General features: G+C 43.5%; 1 protein-coding gene across 2 annotated transcripts in view; it reads left to right on the forward strand.

The window, feature by feature from the left end:
• Nucleotides 1–22741, forward strand: part of TTLL10 (tubulin tyrosine ligase like 10) — a 113155-nt gene that overhangs the window by 40494 nt on the left and 49920 nt on the right. For both annotated transcript variants that reach the window (XM_030185802.1, XM_030185803.1), the window contains exons 5-7: nucleotides 2585–2670; nucleotides 3786–3957; nucleotides 17639–17810. In XM_030185802.1, coding sequence (XP_030041662.1) covers nucleotides 2585–2670; nucleotides 3786–3957; nucleotides 17639–17810 — 430 coding nt within the window. The remainder of the gene's footprint in view (nucleotides 1–2584; nucleotides 2671–3785; nucleotides 3958–17638; nucleotides 17811–22741) is intronic.

Below are 22741 nucleotides of genomic sequence, written 5' to 3' on the forward strand. Positions count from 1 at the left end.
TCACTTAACCCTCCATTGCCCCATGTAAGCCGCATTGAGCCTGCCATGAGTGGGAAAGCGCGGGGTACAAATGTACCAAAAAAATATATAGGTGTCCCCTTCACCCATAAGGGCAGTGATGTATAGTTAGGGGTAGAGGGTTTTGGAGGGATCAGCAGACAAGAGAGAAACAATGAGATGTGCATATGAAGTCCACAGCAGTGCCCTCTAGGGCGCCCCTATTGCTCTCCTGGGATGTCTGGGGGACCAGTCTGCTAAAAGTACTGGCCTCTCCTACAACCCAATGGCTTGATTTTGTGCAGGGCTGTTTTTTTTTTTTTGTTAAGTGGCCTACAAAGATAAGTGCACAAAGCACAAAACCTTTTTCGAAATGGAATTCTCAAAAAAAAAAGATAAGACATATTTCTTTTTTTGAAAATGAGTATTTTTCCTATTTGGATTTGGTACTTTTAGCGCAAAAACATCCAAAATCCAACTTAGAAGCACTATCGAAAATTCCCCTCCACATAACTTTGTAAGTCTAAGTGCTTTGAAAATACATCTCTAAGCCACTGAACACAATGCAAAGATCTGTGATGGATATATGCCAAAGTATATATTCCAGTTAATAAATTCAAAATAAAACAGTTTTTTCTACTTTTGTTGTCTGGACATTTTATCTTTCCATCATGTTGGTCCCATTTTGTCTTTTCTGCTTTCCTGTCTGTGTCTTTTGATAATTCCCTTTCCAGTGGCTGCTGTCCATTTGTCTTTTCTCCTCTCACCTATCTTGTTTCATTCCCTCACTATATATCTGTCTCAGATATACTGATGTTTTTAGCTCTTCCCTCCCTTTTTTCTTTTCTGCCTTTTGGTCTACTCAAATTTCACCTTTCTTCTTCTTTTTACTTTTCAGCTACCTACCAACTTTCCATCTCCCTTTCTCATGCTCTAAGTCTCCCATTTCCCATCTCACTCCTTCCACAGCCTCCAAGTCCCTTTTATCTTTCATCTGCTCCTCATTACATTTCTAACTCTGTACTGACTATCCTCCTCTTATTCAACTCCTTGCCACCCCCCTCCCCACAGCCTTTCACAAATGATTCCACAATTTCTAGAATATCCCTTCCTGCCATTCTTGCAATCCATCAACTCCTCTTCCTCTCCACCTCATGGCCTGACAGCTCCCTTTCTTTTTCCTCCACCATCTTCCCGCCCCATCTCTCTTCCCTCCTGCCCCTCCCATCTTATCCATCATCTCATTTCTCCTCCCCCTCATGGTCCAACATTGCTCCCGCTCTCTTTCCTACTGTTCTTAACTCCTCTCACCCCATGATCCAGCATATATCCCTCCCTCCCGCCCACCCCCAGGTCCAACATTTCTCCTTCTCTCCTTCCCTCTCATCCCCTAGTCCAACATATTTCTCTTTCTCCCCGACTACCCTTCCATCCAGCATCTTCCCCTCCTTGGGCCTGCCTCCCCTGGTCCAACCTCTCTGCTATTCTCTTCCCTCTCTCCATCCCACTGTCCACCATTTATCTCACTCTCACTCCCCCCCCCCCCCCGCCCTGTTTCCAGGTCTATCATTTATTTTTCTAGTCCTCTCCCTCCACCTCTGGTCCGACATTTTCCCCTTTCTCTCATCCCTCTCTGCCCCCACCCGTGGGCTAACTTAAAACAGCTCAAGGGGGCCCCACGGTCTTGGGCATCTCTTCACCTTCTCTCCACCATAGTTTGTCTCCTCCTCCTCCCTTCCCCTCACCTTACCGGTCTTCTTTAAAAATCAATATCTCTTCTCAGAGGAGCCCCGGCATGACAGCCATTCTCACAAGCTTCCTGTGACTGCCCTGAAGCTTTCCCTCTGCCATGATCTACCCAGGCGGAAACAGGAAGCTGTGTCAGAGAGGGGTGGATTATGGCAGAGGAAAAGCTTTGGGGCAGCTGTAGGCAGCTTGTGAGTATGGCTGCCACACCAGGGCTCCTCTGAGAAGAGAAATGAAGACCAGGATGGTGAGGAGAAGGGAGAATGAGACAGACCATGGTACAGAGAAGGGGAAGAGGTGCCCAGACTGCGGGGCCTCCTGGAGCTGTGGGACCCAGGGCAGCTGCCCTGTTTGCCCCTCCCCCTCCAACGTTGGCCCTGTTTGCCCCCCCCCCCCCCCCAATGCTGGCGCTGTTTTCAGGACTCATGCTATGATGCTCTGTGAGAGACACTATAATAGCAGTTTGAAACTGACAGTTTATTCTGTTATTAAAATAACCTTGTGTTTGACACTGGGATTTGCTGTATCTTTGTACCCTGACACAGCCTAAGGACGAAATGTGGCCACATTGGGTTTTTAATAAAGAATTACATCTTTCAAGAACCCTGTTTATCTATGGCTTCTGGAATTCTGTATTACCAGGCCTCTGTGTATTTCTTCTGCCTGAAGTGAATATGCAAGAGGGAGATTTGAATACAGTTAAGGCAAGTGGGCATGCAAATCTATCTTTCAAATATTCAATATGGATGTCCTGAAAACCCAACTGGTTTGGAATCCTTACCTTCTGCAGTCACAGAGATGTGTGGGTCTGTTTGTGATGTGACACTTTGTTCTGTGGTAGGTTACTGAGACTGGATGAATTCTTCCCTGAGACTTTCCGCCTGGATATGAAGGATGAAAAAGAGGCTTTCTTTTCACTCTTTGAAGGTGAATGTTCTAGCATAGAAACAGAAGGGGGGGGGGGGAGGAGTACTGTATACTACTACTACTTATAGGGTCTGTGCCAGAGCTGGTGGTTGGGAGGCGGGGTTGGTGGTTGGGAGGCGGGGATAGGGCTGGCCAGTCTTATACGGTCTGTGCACTGAAGAGGACAGTACAAATAAAAAAGTAGCACATATGAATTTATCTTCTTGGGCAGACTGGATGGACCGTGCAGGTCTTTTTCTGCCATCATCTACTATGTTTACTACTACAAATCATTTCTATAGCGCTACTACTGAATTAAGATGCTTACAACACAGCACAGAAGTAGAAGGGATGCAAATAACAGTACAGACACAGGAGGGCTTTATACAACCCACAGCACAAGAAATAACCAGCACTAATGAAATAATATTAAAAACTTTTACCAATAGCTTTTGCCGATTGAGGGGTTGAGCCTGTTCAAGTTCAAAGATTCTACTGTCTCAGTTCCAGAAAATGTGAAGAAATATCTTACAGTTGCATAATCTTGATATGTCTCAAGATGGTGATGCTGAAATTTGAGATGGGGCCAAATAATGCGGAGAAGGGACAGATACAGAGGGCATCACCCTTCAGATGAGGATAAAGTGAAAGGTCTCCCAATGTCTTTTCAGATCACACACACACACTGATTATATGCAAATTAGGACAGTGAGCAGGGAGACAGCAAACCTGTGATTTAAATAACAGTTAAGATTTCTGTCTCATATATGCAAGAGAGAGGTACATGATAAAAGATGTTCATGGAATAAGGTTAGGAAAAGTAATCTAAGGGTTGTCAAATGTAGGATTCTAAAGCTTCTCTTTGTCACATTTATGCTGATTGGATGTTTTTGAGGATTCTAGCTTAATTTCCCACCCCAAACCCCTTACATCACATACTCATCTTAAATGACATGTTTTCTTTGACATTCTCCAGGAATAGTAAACAAATCCTACTGTTATCAAGAGAAAATAGCAAAACCAAAAGGTCTACATTCACTTGCTGTAATATAAACCTTTTTTTCCATTATAGTTTTGACACTGTTTCTTTGAATTATATATAATATTTGCATATTTACTCTCTGTTTTGGCTACAGAAGGTCAGACTTGGATCTGTAAGCCCACCAGCCTGAACCAAGGCCGAGGAATCTTCCTACTGAAAACACAGGAGCAAGTGGACAACCTACGTGTCCAGCTAGACAACAAGGAGGAAGACCTGCTAAACAGAAAGTTTCCCTTTAAGCTGCCCCAGGCCAGAATAGTACAGAGGTAAAGACAGCTAGTCACTGGAACATAGGAAAAGCTTCTGGCTCCCAGCACTTTTTAAGCAACAAAAGTCATATTCTGTCACTCACTCTTTAATCTCCTTATACCTCTCCTCTCTCCCCCACATCTCCCTCAGATAGGAAAATTTGTGAATTATTTACACTCCTAAAATTGGACTGGTGTTAATGGCTGAGTTATCTAGTAAGATGCTTTAATGCATACAGAATGTTAGGAATTATTAGGAAAGGAAAAGAAAAGAAAATATCATAATGCAACCACACCTTGAGTACTGTGTATAATTTTGGTTGCCACATCTCATAAAGAAATAGAAAAGTGACCAAAATGATTAGGGGTTGAAATAACTCTCATATGAGGAGAGGCTAAAGAGGTTGGGGCTCTTTCGCTTAGAGAAGAGATGTCCGAGGAGGGATATGATAGAGGTCTGTAAAATCCTAAGTACAGTGGAGTCCTTTTCAATCTCTGCATTAGAGGGATGGGAGCTATTTGATGGAAAAGGCAGAATGATTATTTTTCCTATGCAGACGATATAGTGTTGCTGTTTCCTATTTCCTCAAATTTATCAGACACTTTACATCTTATGAATGTTGTCTTTTCTGAGATTTATGCCTGGATGTCACAAAATGTTTTCTTAAAGATCAACCCTGATTAAAAAAAAAATACTTTGGGTGAAGTTGGATATGAAGCTTTCATCTGTGGAGACCTTTAACTACAGAATGTTGAGGTTTCCATTAAAAAAAAAGGAAATTAAATTGTTGGGAGTGTGGTTGGATCCAAGTCGGACGATGGAAAGTCATGTAAATAATTTGATTTGAAAGGCTTTCTTTAAATTGAAATTACTTAGAAGGTTAAGATATTTTGTGGATAAACATCATTTACAGATTGTTATCCAGGCTTCAGTCCTTTGCTCATTTACTGTAATATTTCTTGGTTGGGGGGGGGGGGCACTAAATTTTACCATGCTACACCATTGTTGCGTCAATTACATTGGTTACCTGTCTGTTCAAGAATTGAATTTAAACGACATGTGTTTGGATTTTTTAATTAAGATTTTATCATCATAGACAATAAAGTACAAGAAAATGAAAGAAAATTAATCCTTATAATTTCAAGAAATACATAATCTTCAAGTCCATAGCAAGGAAAATACACTACAAGTTCAAGGAATATAAATATATAGGTAAATTATATAGGGGGTCTTTTACACAGTGTCGGTAAGCCCAACGCGGGCTTACCGAACGCTAAATCGGGACTACCGCCAGCCCAACGCAGCCACACTCCATGAAATTACATGGAAATATTTTTAAAACAAATAGGAGGAAATATTTTTTCACTTGAAGAATAGTTAAGCTCTGGAACTTGTTGCCGGAGGATGTGGAACATATCTGGGTTTAAAAAAAGGTTTGGACAAGTTTCTGGAGGAAAGGTCCATAGTCTGCTATTGAGACAGGCATGGGGAAGCCACTGCTTGCCCTGGGATTCATAGCATGGAATGTTGACTGGGTTTCTGCCAGGTACTTGTGACCTGGATTGGCCACTGTTGAAAGCAGGATATGTGGCTAGGTGGACCATTGGTTGGATCCAGTATGTTTGCTCTTATGTTCTAAAAATGGTTAGCATAGCTGGGTTTGGATAAATTCCTCTAAGAAAAGTCTATAAACTGTTATTAAGGTACTCTCAGAGAAATCCACTGCTAATGCCTGGGGTTGGTAACATGGAATTTTGATGGTACTTAGAATTCTGCAAGGTACTTGTGACATGGTCTTAGTCACTGTTAAAAATAGGATGCTCAACTAGATAGGTCTTTGGTCTGACCCAGTATGGTAATTCTTATGTTCTTACCCAATAGATAAAAAGAAAGTGCACACCATCATGTCAACTCATACACTTATATGCATGTGTTCATTTGCACAAATTTTTAGCAACCCTTTTTATAAAATTAACCCCACAGAGACATATACATCCAAAGTGTATTCATTTGACTCCCCCCTGCATGCACTAGCAGTTCCATACTGTTTTGGTGCTCAGGGGAGAAGTCATTCATTTGATTAATGCTGAATATCATCTTGAGCAGTAGCATAGCCAGACCTCAATTTGTGGGTGGGCTCGAGGGTGGACTGGGTGGGCAAGATCCATGCTTTTCCTCTCTACCTGCTACTTCCCTTGCAAACTCCCGCACCCCCCACCCCAAGGTGATAAAAAAAATTAATACCTTGGCATCCTCTCTGCAGACCCCCCCCCCCCCCTAATGAGCTATCTCAACCCTGCAGCAGTTGGTGGCACGTTTCCAGCCACTGATACGGGAGGTGGAGGGGGCTGCCAGTGTTAGCCTCTGGAATCTAAAACCAGTGCTCATCAGTCCCACTGATTCTAGGTTAGCTTTCAGCTTTTCAAAAGCTTTGTCACTTACTATGGCCCCAGTTTTATTAACTTTGCTTTCCCACAGATGCAGATAACTGCACCATCTCATCTTGGCCTACATTGTACGGTTGAAAGGTATCATGTATCATGTCACTCAGGGGAAGATTGCCCTTTTGGGCATCCACATATGCCTTGGGGGTGTCTGAGTGCTCCAGAGGTCAGGACTGGGGAGTACCTGCGGCATTTGTGTGAAGGCCACACTGCCACCAAAGGAAGGGAAAAAAATATGGACAGGACTTTTGAACTGCTGCAGTGCTCAAGGCCCTTCTAGGTTCCTGGCCCCTCCTTCAGCACAGACTTCCTGTGTTAATAACAGATGCCCGATGATCAGAAGCAAACGCAGGTGCTAGAGGCTGTTAGCGCCATACTAATGCCTGTGTTTGCTACTGCCCTATGATCAGAGCCCCTGAGCACGTGAAACAACACGCTCACGGGCTCTGAATGTAGCTAGCATGCAAATGCATGCAAAACAGCGCAAATAGCATGCAAATGCATGCTAAACCTATTCATCCCCAATGATCAATGACCAGCGCGCCAAAGATTGGCTTGCTGGCCGCGGCAAACCCTATGCCAGCTCAGAGCTGGCTTTAGGGTTTGCAGACCATTGGGGAGGAATGGTGAGCCCTGTCCAGCATGCATTTGCATTCTAGCTGGCCACCATTCCCCCAATGCAGCAAATCTCCCCAAGGAAGCGACGACATCCCCCCTCCAGGAACCAACGACCCCCTCTAGCAACAGGGGGCTGGAGGTCCGGCGGACCTCCGGTCTCCACGACCCCCACCCTCCCCGGCACAGGTTCAGGGAGGGCTGGAGATCCACTGAGATCCACTGAGATCCACTGAGATCCTGTGGGTCTCCAGCCCCCCAAACCCCCCCCCCCCAGCATTAGCAAGAAGTCCCTGGTGGTCCAGTGGGCCACTGTCAATCCCCCCACTCCCCAACCCCCCCTACCTTGAGTTGGAGGAGGAAGGTGGCCTGCCTCCCTCCTCTTCCTTCGACGATGCCTGCAAACTGGCAGCACCCAGCCCTGCCCAGTGTATCCTGGGATGTGCTGGGCGGGACTTCACACTAAATAAGGGGGAAACTCCACCAAAGGAAGGAAAAAATATATGCACAGGACTTTTGAACTGTCTTATATGGTGTGAAGCCCCGCCCAGTGCATCCCAGGATACACTGGGCAGGGCTGGGCGTTGCCATTTTGCAGGGGGCGTCGAAGGAAGAGGAGGGAGGCAGGTCACCTCCCTTTTCCAACTCAAAGTAGGGGGTAGGGCGGTGTGGGTATTGACAGCGGCCCACTGGACCACTGGGGACTTCTTGTTAATGCTGGGGGACGGGGGGGAGTAGGGAGGGCTGGAGACCCACCGGATCTCCAGCCCTCCCTGAACCTTTTTCAGGGGCGGTCAGGGAGATCGGAGGTCTGCCAGCCTCCCAGCCCTGCAACTCTCATTTTGCCTTGCTTGGGGCAGGGGTAGTTGGGGTCTGGTGGTCCCATGGACCTCCAGCCCCTGTGTTTGACAGGTCTGGGCTTTTGACAGCCCAGACCTGTTAAACAAGTGCGGGAGGATTGTGCCTGAGCGCATTCTCAAGCATAATCCTCCCGCACTTATACTCCATGATCAGAGAGAATTGATTGCTTAAATTTGCATGTCATTATCTCTGATCATGGGTCCAATAACGCCCTGTGCTGTTCCAGCGCTATTTTTATTGCGCTTTTTGGAACAGCGTGGTGCTTTTGATCATCTGCTTCAGAAAGCCTATGCCAAAAGAGGCAGGGCTTTGAGCCTGCAGCAGCTTAGAGGCCCCATGTTTTTTTGTTTTTGTTTTTTTTTTCATTGCTGCAGGCCAGGCTGTGGGGGTTTTTTTCTGGCCAATGGTAGCACTGAAGTGATGGGCTGGTATGAAAAATAAAAATTCCCTGGGTTGGTATTTTGGTACAGTCTGTCTTTGACACACACCAGTGCAAGAAATGACTTCTTGCAATAATGAGGGCAGGCTGACATGACTCAGAATCTGTTTTATCTAGAATTGTAACTTCTGTGCACAGTACAGCATATACCCTGTACCAAGTGAAATAGAGTGGACTGCCTAAGCATCAGATTAAGAGATTGCAGCTAGTACAAAACACAGTGGCTTATTTGCTAAAAAATAAAAACATTTACGATCACAGTATACCTATTTTGAAAGATTGCATTATTTATTTATTTGTAACGCTTCTACCCCGTGCTTTCCCCCTTATTAGCAGGTTCAGTGCGGCTTACATAGTATTTCAGGTTTACAAAGTAACATAGAATGGATACAGCCGTAATATAGTGAATAAAGAGGTGGTCAATTGGATGTGGGTAAGTTAGTTGAGCAAGGTAGGAGGATGGTAAAGATAGGGAGTGGGAGGAGGGTGTGTATTGGGAATAGTGTGATGTTTAGTAAGGAAGAGTGTATAGTGAGGGGTTGGAGGAGGGATGGACTTAGAAAGGATAAATGGGGGAGAGTATTCCAGGTTCTGTCTTCATAGTCTGATCCGGGTAACGGAGATGGATTTCTATTTTAAGTCAGTTCATTTGTGTAGGCTTGCTTGAAGAGGTGAGTTTTTAGCAGCTTCCGGAAGGGTAAATGATCATTGACTATTTGAATGGATCTTGGTAAGGCGTTCTAGAGTTGGCTGCCTATGACAGAGAAGTTGGATGCGTAATATGTTTTGTACTTAAGTCCTTTGCAATTAGGAAGATATAAGTTAAGATAAGTTTGAGAAGATTTAGAGCTATTTCTGGTTGGAAGGTCAATTAGATTGTACATGTAGCCTGGGGATTCTCCGTAGATAATCTTGTGAATCAGCATGTGGACTTTGAAGTTTATTCATTCAGTAATCAGGAGCCAGTGAAGCTTTTCACGGAGAGGTGTTGCGCTCTCAAACCGCGATTTACCAAAAATGGCTAATGGGGGCAGTTTAAAATATTAAAATATTATTTTAAATATTTTTTTTTGTGCTTTATATCAAGAGGGACCAATTTAAAAAAAACTCGTTGTTGCATTATGAACCATCCAGGGCATTATACTCATCTCAGTCAAGTTTGTTACAAATGTCATGAAGGATTAGACCAGTATCTACTTCTGCCCGAATTTTTGGCCCTATGTTATGCAATGAAACTCCTCATTGGTTAGGATGTATTCAGTGCCACTGCTTTTTCTTCTTCTTCATAAAAACAAACAAAAAAAAACCCAATCAAACAAAAAACATCTGAAAGCCTGGTTGTAAAAATATTTTGTGTTAGGAGAACTGCTAGTTGACTTATTTAAAATCAGAATTAGTTTTTAATTATGTATATTTTGTTATTTAAATTTTATTATGTAACTCACCTCAAGGTTAATAGTGAGGCATGTAATCAAATAAAGAAACCTATGACTTTATTTTTTAATCAGTTCCCATAGAACACCCCTAAACCCCTTGGGGACCAGCATGTTAAGAAGAGAGTCACAAATTGCTCAGTCAGTATAGGTTATATTGTCAAAAATGATTCAGTTATCCTGGGCCATAAGTCAGGCATAACAATGGCTTTCTTCAGTTACTTGAAAATGTTTGGCCTCAAGTGAGATAATCTATGCCACTGTTGTCTCTGGATATGGCAGCTCCAAGAGGCTCAGGGAAATTGTGGGAGATCTGTTTAATAAGTCTCTACAATAATGATAAGTAATTATAAATACTTGATGCAGGTGTTATAATTACAATCAAGAGCAAAAGTTTAAAGGTTGCAATACTGCCCCCTAATGTCACCTTTAAGGTGTGCGAGAGTCCACTACTCACTTTCTAACATGAGGTATCCTGTAGCCCTCTTGCAGTTTGAAGATATGGGGCAGGTAGGTCCCATGAGACTCATGAAATCCATCCTTCTAGCTCAGTTCGAATTGCCAAAGGTCTGTAGTCCCCCCATGGTTAGAAAGAACATGGGCAGTGGACTCCCAGATAGCTACAAATAAACATTACATGCTTCCTTTTCCATTTTGTTCAGGTTTAATCAGCGTAGTAAGTGTCCACTGATGCCAAATCTTTAGAGAAAATTATTTTAATATGTAAGTCACCAACTGTGAACCTGGTTATATGCACAGCACAAGGGAGTAAGGTAATAGCTTTGAATGTTAAGTAGAGCAGTGTGTCTTTTCCTGAATTCCAGTAATGATTAAAGTGAAAAAAAAAAAAGCTTGGCACAGCTGTGATATCATTAACTTTGTTCCTGATCAGAGAATTGGGCAGCAGACATTTCAGTATTGATTTTAAAATGAATTGGGAGGGGGAAAAGAACCAGAAATATCCTATGTGAAAAATGCCCTAGGATTCTCCTTTAAAGTTGTGTGCACTAAGTAAGTATAAAAAGGACAATTCTATATCAGGGCGCCTACATTTATGTAAAATTTCAGAATACTAACACTTTCAGAAGTAAGTGTAGCTTATACGCATAAGTACTAGCAGGATATCTAATTGCTATTCTCTAAGAGGCCCTTTTACAAGGCTGTGGCAAAAAGTGGTTGGAGTGGAGTGGAAGAGTAGCCTAATGGTTAGTGCAGCAACCTGAGAACCAGGGGAACTGGTCTGGGCTTGATTCCCACTGCAGCTCCTTGTGACTCTGGGCAAGTCTAGGGTTACCATATTTGCCCTAAGGAAAAAGAGGACCAGTCTTGCTCCTGGAGCTGATTCAAAATGGCTGCCGAGAGTTCAAGCAGTGACCCTGCAAGAGGCCGCCACTTAAACTCTCGGCAGCTATTTTGAAGTGGCGCCGGGGGCAAGACAATCTGCAGCCACGCCGGGCAGGAAAGAGGGGGCTGTTTCCTGCCCCGAAGAGGTCACTAGACCACCAGGGCGCTACAATAAGGTAAAGGAGGGGAGGAGAGGATAGGACACCCTGAGGCCCATCCGCCGGCCAGCCTGCCCATTTGCAAATCCGGACAAACGGTAAGGCTGGCAAAACCCGCCAGGATGCCTAGCCGTGTCCTCAAAAAGAGGACATGTCCAGGTAAAACTGAATGTGTGGTAGCCCTAGGCAAGTCACTTAACCCTCCATTGCCCCAAGTACAAAATAAGTACCTGTATATGATATGTGAACAGATTTGATTGTAACCACAGAAAGGCAGACAATCAAATCCCACCCTCTTTCCCTTACACAAATCTTAGCACTAAGGCCACTTTTTGCCACGGCTGATTTTTTTTTCTATTTTTGGCATTATTGGCCACACACTAATGTTGCCATTAGCACGTGGGCCCTTACCACCACCCATTTTGTAAGGGCTTACGTGCTAATCACATGCTAATCAGTCAGTGCATGGCAATGTGGCTGTGCTAACTGATTAGTGCAGACATGCCCACTCACCACCCCCAGAGATGACCCCTCGGTCAAAAAATAGCATTCCTATTTTTAGTGCGTGAGTAGCACGTGCACATTGAGACTTTATGCCCCGCAGTAAGCCCTTTTAAACTGCGATAAGCAGGTGTCAATGCTTCCCACAACTTGGTTAAAGGACCCCTAAGGATGTATGAAAGTGGAATAGCACCTAAACGGAAGGGGGTGTTCACATGGGTGAACAATGGGTGGGGCTCCCACTTACACACGCACACAGAATACTGAAAGTTGCATATATGCAGTCACGGTTATGCCGTTGTATGGCTGCTGCAACTGCAGGTGCATCAATGTTAGTGTTGTGTTTCCTGGTAGTGAGCTCTTAGACCCCAGTTGTAGGCCCAGCTGTGGTAGACAGATCACCTACAGGGCCCAAGGGGAGTGGACCAATCAGGAAACAGGAGCCAGGTGGGACTGGAACACAGGAGCTTAGCACAGCTGGAACTCGGGAGCTTGACAGGCTTTGCCGGAACAAGGAACAAGGCTTTCAGGAACCAGGAACAAGGCAAGGCTTGGCTTTGGCAGGAACCAGGAACAAGGCAAGGCATGTTGTGAGGCTGAGTTTCCTTAAGAGTGCTCAGCCCCAACGAGCCCTAGGCGTGCCCCCTCCCCGACATCCCATCACCAGCCCTGATTTGATGAGTCGTGGCGTGCAGGTGCAGCCCAAGGTAAGATGCTGCCTGAGGTAGGGCAACATTCCTCCCCTTCCCCAGGGCCAAGTTCTGTCATCTCCTCCCTTCTTTTCTCCACCCCATTCCCTGAGTTTGCCTTCTTTATGTTCCAAAAGCCAGTGGCAGCAGCGATTCTCGTACACTGCTCTGTCGCCAGCACCGGCTTCTTCTTTACTGCAGCTGCCTCTGAAGAAATAGAAAGTTACATCAGAGAAGCGGCCACAGTAAAGAGAAGAGGCAGGACAGCGAATGGGAATTGCACTTGCCACTGCCAGCTTTTGAAACATGAAGAAAGAAGGTAAACTCAGGGAACAGGGTGGAGGAAGGAAAGGGGGCAATGCTGCTCCAGAAGAGTGTCGCCTGAGGCTCCTACCTCAGGTGACCTAATGGTCGGGCTTTCCTTGGCAGCACATGTTCGCCATAGGATGAGGATATGCGCGGGTGCCAGAGGACATTTCTGCGGGGATTCCAGGTTGAGGAGGCTAAGTCATGGTAAGACTGTGACAAGTGTGTCAATGCTGGGTTACACTAATCTGTAAAGGATTTGGGGTGTCTAGATGCTGTGTTAGATTAGGCTTTCACACATGACATTGAAGCACCTAAATGGAGGTGCCCACTTATAGGCTTCAAAAAGGGCAATTTTACCCACAGAAATGGACTTCCTGAAAATTACCCACCCTTTATATAGGTAAAATCACATGTATTGTTCCAGCAACTCTACTTTTTACTTCCAAACAGTGAAGGAACTCATAGGGGCAGCAACAATAAGCATGAAGAGCAATTCTGTAAAAAGCGTGTAAATAATTGCGCACACTAATTTATAGAACAGATGCACTTAACCCTCGTAGTTGCTAGATGCTATTCTATAACACTGCTGTGCTAGTCGCATAACAGCAAATGGGCATAAGTATTCCGTCTAGCAAAGTGCACACCGTACAGAATAGTATCAGATGTGGGCATTGTGAGGCACACTTAGGCGCCAGCTTATGCCTGCCATTGACCTGGCATAAGCTGACGTGCCTAAGTTTCGATGCACCAAAGTGACTGTGCTACCATTCTATAATGGGTTTGGCACGTTTTGACACAATTCCAAAAAAGTGCTATTCTATAAGCTGCGCTTAAAGTTATGTAAGGTTTATAAAATAGTGCTTGCACCTGGGAATTGTGCCTAACTTTAGGCGTAGTCTACTTTAAAGGGACCATATACAATAGGTGTGAGGATTAAATCAATCAAAAATCTTCAAATCATCCCAAACACTAGAAAATTATTTACAGTCTTTTCACAGTGTATTGATTATTTACTCCTTCATACTGTAGTACACGGGGATCCTCAGAATTAATAACAGCAACAAGCCATCTAAAAAACTTTTCAGTTATACTGATGGAGCTGTTCACGACTTGGCCAGGTTTCGGAGGTCTTCTTCAGGGAAGAGGTTTACATTTGAAACTACATAGATTCATATAATGGCAGCCATTTTGTTTATATGAATCTATGTAGTTTCAAATGTAAACCTCTTCCCTGAAGAAGACCTCCGAAACCTGGCCAAGTCGTGAACAGCTCCATCAGTATAACTGAAAAGTTTTTTAGATGGCTTGTTGCTGTTATTAATTCTGAGGATCCCCGTGTACTACAATATGAAGGAGTAAATAATCAATACACTGTGAAAAGACTGTAAATAATTTTCTAGTGTTTGGGATGATTTGAAGATTTTTAACTTTAGGCGTAACCATTTGCACCAGCTGAAATGTGTGACCTCCAATTTCCACGCCCTTTTTTTTTTTTTTTTACTCACACCTAAATTGTTGCGCATATATTCTTTTTTTCAGTGATTGTTGATTAAGTTTTTTTATTAAGCTTTTTATGTAATCATGACAAAAAAGAAAAAAAATGTCATGTATAATAAGCAATCAATTAAAAATAGGTATTGCATTGAAGAACAAACAAACTGTTGCATATGCTGATTAAGAAAAGAGGAAAAATGAACTGTTGACATTGCTGGAATGAAGTACATATCAATTATTGTAGTAAGAGTAGCATTGATTTAGTAAGTTTTAAAAGTAAAAATCAATTGAGTTGGTTGAATAGGTCAAAAGGTGTTCACAACTTTTTTTAAGTTGGAAATTTGTCAATGTTTGATAGCCGCAGCCTCTTCATATTTCCTCATAGCACATAGATAATCTCACCACTCATCAATGTTCAGGTTGGTGCGGTTTTTCCAATGTAAAACAATGATGTGAGAAACCCAGTGGCGTAGGAAGGGGGGGGGGGCGGTGGGGCGGTACGCCCCGGGTGCACGCCGCTGGGGGGTGTCGGCGCCGCTGGTTACCTGCTCTCTGTGCCCCGGAACAGGTTACTTCCTGTTACGGGGCAGAGAGAGCAGGGAACCGACGGAGCCGACGCAGCTCCCAGCGACGACGTGCACTCGGCGGAGCGCCAGTGGTAATAATGCACTCCGGGGGGGGGGGGTACGCCATGCTGCACCTGGGGGGGTGCACAGCTGCGACCCGCCCCGGCTGTCAGCCGCCCTCGCTACGCCACTGGAGAAACCAAAGCTAGTATAAAGTCCATAAGTTTATTATTGGGCTCTGGAGGGATATTTCTGGAGAAGAGGATCTTAATTTAATGATCTTGTAGAAGATTTTGATATTAGTATCCAGATTCAATATTTTGGAAATTCTGTTCCATACATCGGACCAAAAAGACTCAACATATGGACAGGAAAATAACATATGTGATAAAGAGCCATCTTGAACTGAGCAGGATCAACCTTTGGGAGGGAGATTAATCCTTGTGATTTTCATTATTTTGCTTGGAGTCCAATATGCTTTGTGTAATATAAAAAAGGAGGACTGTGTAATTCATAGAAACATAGAATCATGATGGCAGATAAAGGCCAAAAGGCCCATCCAGTCTGCCCATCCTCTGTAACCCCTAACTCTTCCGTTTCCTAAGGGATCCCACGTGCTTATCTCACGCTTCCTTAAAATTTTACACAGTCCTTGACTCCACAACCTCCACCAGATAAAGAGGGTCTATTAGTTTCCGTCTAAAAAAGTTTCCAATTAACCAAGCCTGGTGTCAAATTAAGTTCCCGTAGAAGCAACGTATGTGCCTTGGGCATACGTGAGGGCACCAAAGGCAGTGATCCAATCATGTTTCTTCAATCTTTGCTCCTGAAACTACAGGATATATATTTTGATCTTCCCCTGGAAATTGGAAGGGCCCACTATGTACCTTCTGTATGCTCTGCTAATAATAAGTTCCCACGATATCCACATACTTTGGCAATTCTTTTGATGATCCCGAAGACCTGCAATCCTACTTAGACTCTCTAAAATCCTGAAGGGGTCTAATTTTACATGCGGTCAGCTACTCAGTATTTCATGGCATTTCACTGTTCTTTCTCTAAGCATATACTCCACTTCACAGGTTACATTTTCTGTTGGTTACTGCACAGCTCACTTTATGTTTACTATGAATATATGTCTGTTTTTAGATATTGCTAATCAATTAATCTGTGCTTGAGCCAACGTATTCTTTACTTTGAATGTTGTTATAAGATAATTTTCTCATTTTCTAATGCTATATTCTGCTTAAGCTTGCATAATTTCCGTTCTAGTCTACTAGTGTAAACTGGCAACAATTCGCCTACATTCAGGCCTGTCCATGTACCCCAGTTCTATACCTGTTGTATGTATGTAGCATTTCAGTGCATAACTTAGTTACACCTGTAAACGTTAGCCCTGCCTATGCCCTACCCATGCAAATCCTTGTGAACGAACGCACCCTTGCATTTATGTGCTAAGGCAGTTATGTGCATATTGTAGAATAACACTGAGTACATAGCTCACACTTACATGCATCAGTGTGCACATTCTTGCATATGTCCTGGTATTCCATAAGCACATGCCTACAATTGGCATCTAACTTTAGGCGCCCTGTATAGAATGAGGGGCAAATGGATAGTGATATTCTTCATTTACTAGCTGTATAACTGAGCTGTTTAAGTTAGGACAGCTTTTTTGCTGTCCATATTTAAACGACTTTTACTATTTGGATAGTGGAATGCCACCTTACTCTGCCCCAGCACTATCTGCCGGATTCTATATAGTGCACCTAGAGATCCGCGCCGAAATCCAGGTGTTTTCTGTACCAATGTGTGTAACTTAATTGGCTTAACAAGCAAATCAGTGTATTTAACAGCACTTAACAAGTAATAATGAGCACTAATTGGCAATAATGATAATTTACTCACATAACTCACTAAGCAGATTCTGTAATGAACTGCGCCTAAATTCTAAAGTGTGCAGTTCAAAAGGGGAGTGGCTATGGGCGGGGAAATGGGTGTTTCATGGGTGTTCCAAAATTTATGCGCGTTGTTATAGATAGAATATGGCCCAGTGTGTGTAGATATACACGCAGGGATTTACGCCACATTTTTGTTGATGTAAATGGACGTGTGTAGTTGTAAGCTTTGGGATATCAACTAAGTGTATTCTATATACCGTGCCTCAGTGCCATAGCGAGGGCGGCTGACACCCGTGGCAGGTCGCTGCTGCGCACCCCCTGGGTGCAGCTCGGCGCCCCCCCTCAGAGCGCACCCTCCCCCCGAGCGCATTTTTAATTGATTTAAAAGCGAGAGGCGGGCGGGCGGGCTGATCCGCCCCCGAGTCCACGTCGCTGGGAGCTGCGTCGGCTCCATTGGTTCCTTGCTCTCTCTGCCCCGGAACAGGAAGTAACCTGTTCCGGGGCAGAGGGAGCAAGGAACCAACAGAGCGGACACCCCCCAGCGGCGTGCACCCGGGGCGGACCGCCCCACCGCCCCCCCTTCCTACGCCATTGCCGTGCCTAAATCTAGGCGTTGCTTATAGAATACGCTTAGGTGGAAATGTTACCGCACAGATTATGTAAACGCCATATAATAGAATTTGGCCCTATATGGAAAGCACCAGGACAGTAACAGTGAATTTTCAGCAGCACTATCTGTATAATGACACAGAACACTCCTGGTAGGGATTTGTACATTTACTGGCTGCCACTAAACATGTGAACCTCTTTCAATATCTGGCCTTGTTTTTTAATCAGTTCTAGATTCTCCAACCCCGGTTACTGTACACATTCAGTGTGTGTGCTTCTTTTCATGTACTCTGTATCCATAGCTCTGACCCTTACAAGTTCATTGCTTTTTGTAGGTACATCCAGAACCCTCTGCTTTTGGAAGGCAGGAAGTTTGATGTCCGCTCCTATCTCCTCATTGCCTGCACAGTGCCATATGTTGTCTTCTTCCGCCATGGCTATGTCCGATTGACCTGCAACAACTATGATCCCAACTCTGACGATCTCACTGGCCACCTGACCAATCAGGTAAAGGCCAAGTGAGGCTTTAGTAGCATTGGTAATGCTTAGGCAAGTGGCACCTTGGAGACTACCCAATTTATGTTACTGTTATCACTCCCTTTCCACACCTTGCCCTTCCTCTTGGTTGTGTCTTAGGGACCCTTTTACTAAGCTGCATAGGCGCCTATGCGTGCCCAATGCACACCAATTCGGAGTTACCGCTTGGCCTGTGTGGTAATTTCATTTTTTACGTGCGCCTGCTATCTACGCCAGAACATATATTTTACCTTCTGGCACGCAGTGAAAATCAGGCGGTAACTCTGACTTGATGTGTGTAGGTGATTAGTGCACAGTTAATGTGAGAGACCTTACAGCTAAGTCAATGGCTGCCGGTAAGGTCTCAGACCCAAAATGGCCTTGCGGCAATTTTAATTTTGCCGCACATCCATTTTCAGCAAAAATAAAAAGGCATTTTTTGCAGGCGCGCTGAAAAATGGATCTGCACGCACCCAAAACCCGCACCTACACTACCGCAGGCCATTTTTCAGCACATCTTGTAAAAGAACCCCTTAGAGTGATTATATTAACATAGTTCACGTCTCCTATTTTCTTTCTCCTTTTCTATTAGTATTGTTAAACCTGTTTGCAGTAAAATCAAAATGTGAATGTTTTCTCTTTATTCTGTATCCTCCCCCCCCCCCCCCCCGTCCCCTATGCATCTTCATTTATTTATTGTTTGCATTTGTATCCCACATTTTCCCACCTCTTTGCGGGCTCAGTGTGGCTTACAATAAGATATGAATAATGAAAATACATTTGTTACAACTTGGTTATGGGTTACATTGTACAAGTTATGCGAGATAATCGAATTATCATTAGGAATATCGCAATGGGACATCAACATTGAGACATTGGGAGGAGACAATGGGAAGCTTAAGGGCAGTGTTAAGACACAAAGGCACATGGTGTACATATTTCTGTGGGTAAATGTATGAGTAATGTGGAATTATGGGGGATGAGAGATCATAAGTGGATGTATGATGCATTGATGAACAGTGAGTGTGGACTCTATGTGTTTTGGTTCTCTGATGAACTGCACTCCTGTCCTTGAAAGCTCAGGCCTCAATAAATTGGTTCGTCTGTAAGGTACCACCTGCCTCTGTCATTTGTGCTATGCCAGACTAACACGGCTACCCTTTGAAAGTAATGTTAAGAAGTGTCATGCAGTAGGCACGGCTAGATGTTATGCTCTTCCCTCTCAGGTACATATGGACCATAAGAACATTCTGCACTGTCATGCTTTAGTCAGGCTTTGAACCTTTGCCTTCCTGCAGCTAATACATTTTGTTTGGTAGAATTGCAGGCTGGCTCTGTTGCAGAAGTGGTTCCTACACTATGAAATGCTCTGTCGTTAGAATTAAAACTGTGACAGAATAAGCTATTTCACCTTAGGCTAAAATCTTGTAGGTTGATAGTCAGCCTATGGTGGTCAGTATTTTTTTTTTTAATGCTGACCACCACAGCTTTGAATTCCTAGATATCAGAGTGGAATATCCAGGAATAACGCAGCTGCTGGCACTTATCTCTGTTACTGGAGATATTCAGATTGGTACCTGGATTAAAGCCTCTTTGCAGTCCTAACTTTATCCAGACTGTTACCCAGTTAGTGAATTGAATATTGCCACTAATAGTGTAACTCCTGGCTCTCCCTAGACCACCCTGGCACTGCCCGAATAGTGCTCAGGTCATCTGACTGGTGAAATTAGAAAAGCTACAGAGAAGGGCAATGAAAATGATAAAGAGGATGAGACAACTTCCATATCAGGAAAAGCTAAAGCAGATCGGGCTCTTCACCTTGGAGAAGAGATGGTTAAGGGGAGATATGATAGAGGTCTATAAAATACTGAGTGGACATGAATTGATTGTTTATCCTTTCCGAAAATAAAAGGTCTATGGGGCATGCAATGAAGCAACTAAGTAGTAAATTTAGAACAAATCAGAGAAAATATTTTTTCACTCAGCTGTAATTAAACTCTGGAATTCATTGCTAGAGAATATAGTAAAAGCAGTTAGCTTAGCAGTTTTAAAAAAGGTTTGGCTACTTTCCTAAAAGAAAATCCATAAGCCTTTATTAAGATGGACTTGGGAAAATTTCTGCGATAAGCAGAATAAATCCTGTTTTACCGTTCTGGGATCTTGCCAAGTACTTGTGACCTGGATTGGCCACTGTTAGAAACAGGATACTGGGCATGATGGACCTTTGGGCTGTCCCAGTATGGCAATGCTTATGTTCTTATGTGTTTAGTGGTGTTATGAAGGTAAGTGGTGCTAAAAACCAGGTAACATAGTAACAAAGTAAATGACGGCAGATAAAGACCTGTACGGTCCATCCAGTCTGCCCAACAAGATAAACTCATTTTACATGGTGGTATGACCTAGTCGGCTGGTGGTAGACAGTTGTTACTAGTGGTGGTGGTGGGGGAGGGGCAATAAATATAGATTACACTATGTGTCAATGATTCTTCTTCTTTCTCTAGAAGTTGTGTGTATAGGAGGTCCTAATCAGCTGTTGAGCTGAACACCAAGCCTATAGTATTGGGGTTGGAGCAAACAGGCTTCTATGGAGCTGTGTTGGATTGGTGGGGGAGGGTGGGAGAGGAGTGAATTCTCAGGACCCTATTTTCATGGGATGGGATCGCCCCTGATCCTTAGCATTTCATGAGGCAGATTAATGGCCTACCACGCTTGGTCCTGTTTTCCTTGATGCAGCTTTTTTAGAGAAAATTTGACCACCGCCGATGGGACTTTGCTCTTCTAACAGAGAAACATTTTTGAGAATACAGATAAGTCTTTTTGAATATTGAACACTGATACGTTTTTCATTATTCTGACAAATAATTGTTTTGTATATTTGTACAAGTTTTGATACAATTTGGTATAATTTTTGTTTAAATGCAAATTAACTTTAAGGGAAGGTTTTTATTCCGCCAATGAAGTTATTAACCCAAGAAGGTTTAAAAGAAAATGACACTTTAGATCAGGCACTGAGGCTTTTTCCTTCTGGTATAAGATAATTAATTAGGCTGCAGGCTGTCCTGTTTTAGCATACAATTTATGATTGTTTGAGTGGAAATTGATGATTGGGTTGGTTGATATAATTCCACATTCTACTTGTTTGGAATACTTTATAGCACATATATCCCCGCATTTCTAGCTATTTCTATAGGTTTATATATACTACTACTACTATGTATGTAGCGCTATAAGTTGTATGCAGTGCTTTACAGAACCCTGCTCTGTGCAGTTTACAGTCTAGTCAAGACAGACAGGACATTTAGCAGGAAGGGTCTCTGCTGCCCTCTACAGTCTAAACAAGGAAACAGTCGGTTTCTGGGATGGGGATACAAAAGGAAGAACCATTTGTTTTCAACCACAATTTTTCTGTTTTGCTAACTGAGATGACTTGCATATGAACATAGCTCCTGTTTACTCAAGAAGGTTGACGGGCATCTTTTTTTTTTTTTAATCTCTCTACCTTTTTACATTACCCCATCAGCAAGTACCCCAGCAATACCCGTCTCTACCTGGGGGGTTGATAAAGAGATTTAAGTGGCTGGTTAAATCGCCTGGCCATGGCTAACTGCTAATTTTCAGTGGCACTTAACCGATTAGCGCTGAATTGAAAACTGGCTATTTTGGGAGCATTCCAGGGCAGAGTCGGCACTTGGCCTTTTAAGTACCAATATTCCAGGGGTGTAGCCAGGTACTGGGTTTTGGATGGGCCTAGACAAGAAGTGGGTGGGCACCAAGTGTCTTCCCCCATTATCTTAAAAAAAAAAATCTCAGCTGGCAGGAAAATGCTGCTCTTCACCTCAGCAGTCTGCAGCAGGCATGAACTGAAAACTGAGTATGCGCGGCTTAGGAAGTTCAGACTGCTGAAGTGGAGAGCAGCATTTTTGGCACCAACAGAGGGAGGTCTTCAGCTGGTAGAGCTTGGGATCCCCACCAGCTGCTGCTAAGGGTGTGCCGCTGTTGGGTGGGCTTGAGCCCTAAGTGGGTGGGCCCTGGCCCACCCAGGCCTACCTGTGGCTATGCCACTGCAATATTCAGCACTTAACCGGCCAGGTTAATCACATAAATAGAACCACATAAAAGTCAGTCCTATCTTTATGTGGTAACCCATAGCTACTGAAGTGCTAAATATTGTGCTTAACCAGCTATGCGTTAGCCGGCTCTGGAAACCTGGAAATTCAATGTGGTGCCCGGCATTGAATTTCTGGGTTTAACACTAGCAGTGGTCAGCAAAATACAGGTTGCAACTGGCTGAATATCAGGCCCCTGGTCCTTAATTATAACACAGTAGTATATTTTGTACATGCAGTTCACATTTACTTATTTATTTATTGGGATTTATTTACCGTCTTTTTGAAGGAATTCATTCAAGGTGGTGTACAGTAAGAATAAATCAAACATAAGCAATAGACAATTACAGCAGTAAAAATATTCAAATAACAATACAAAGTATGGCATAGTATAGGACTTAATATCAACACAATACATAATAGAACATGTTAATAAACAGCATGGGGTGTAAAAAATGGAACATATAGGTAGATAAGATAGATGTTCTGAATGTTACACATGTGTTATGATGCTGCTATTTGCTGAGCTCCTCAATACCAACTAAAAGCAAACAAATGACAGCTGCTTATTAGCATAAATTACTGTGAAACCCAGGGGAGTGAGGGGTTGAACCTGAGCAAGTGCCAGAATCCAACCCTCTTGTGCCCACACTAAGTTCTTCTTCTTCATTTTTTTTTTTTTGTAATTTTTTTTTTTTTGTAATTATTTGCAGTGACTCAGGGAGGAAGATGCAAGATAGGTCTGAGCTCAAATAACTTTCTCAATACAGTTTGGGATCATCAAAATAGTTGGTTTTCAACAGTAATCTAGAGAAA

This window comes from Microcaecilia unicolor, chromosome 13, assembly GCF_901765095.1.
Source record: "Microcaecilia unicolor chromosome 13, aMicUni1.1, whole genome shotgun sequence".
Lineage (NCBI taxonomy): Eukaryota > Metazoa > Chordata > Amphibia > Gymnophiona > Siphonopidae > Microcaecilia > Microcaecilia unicolor.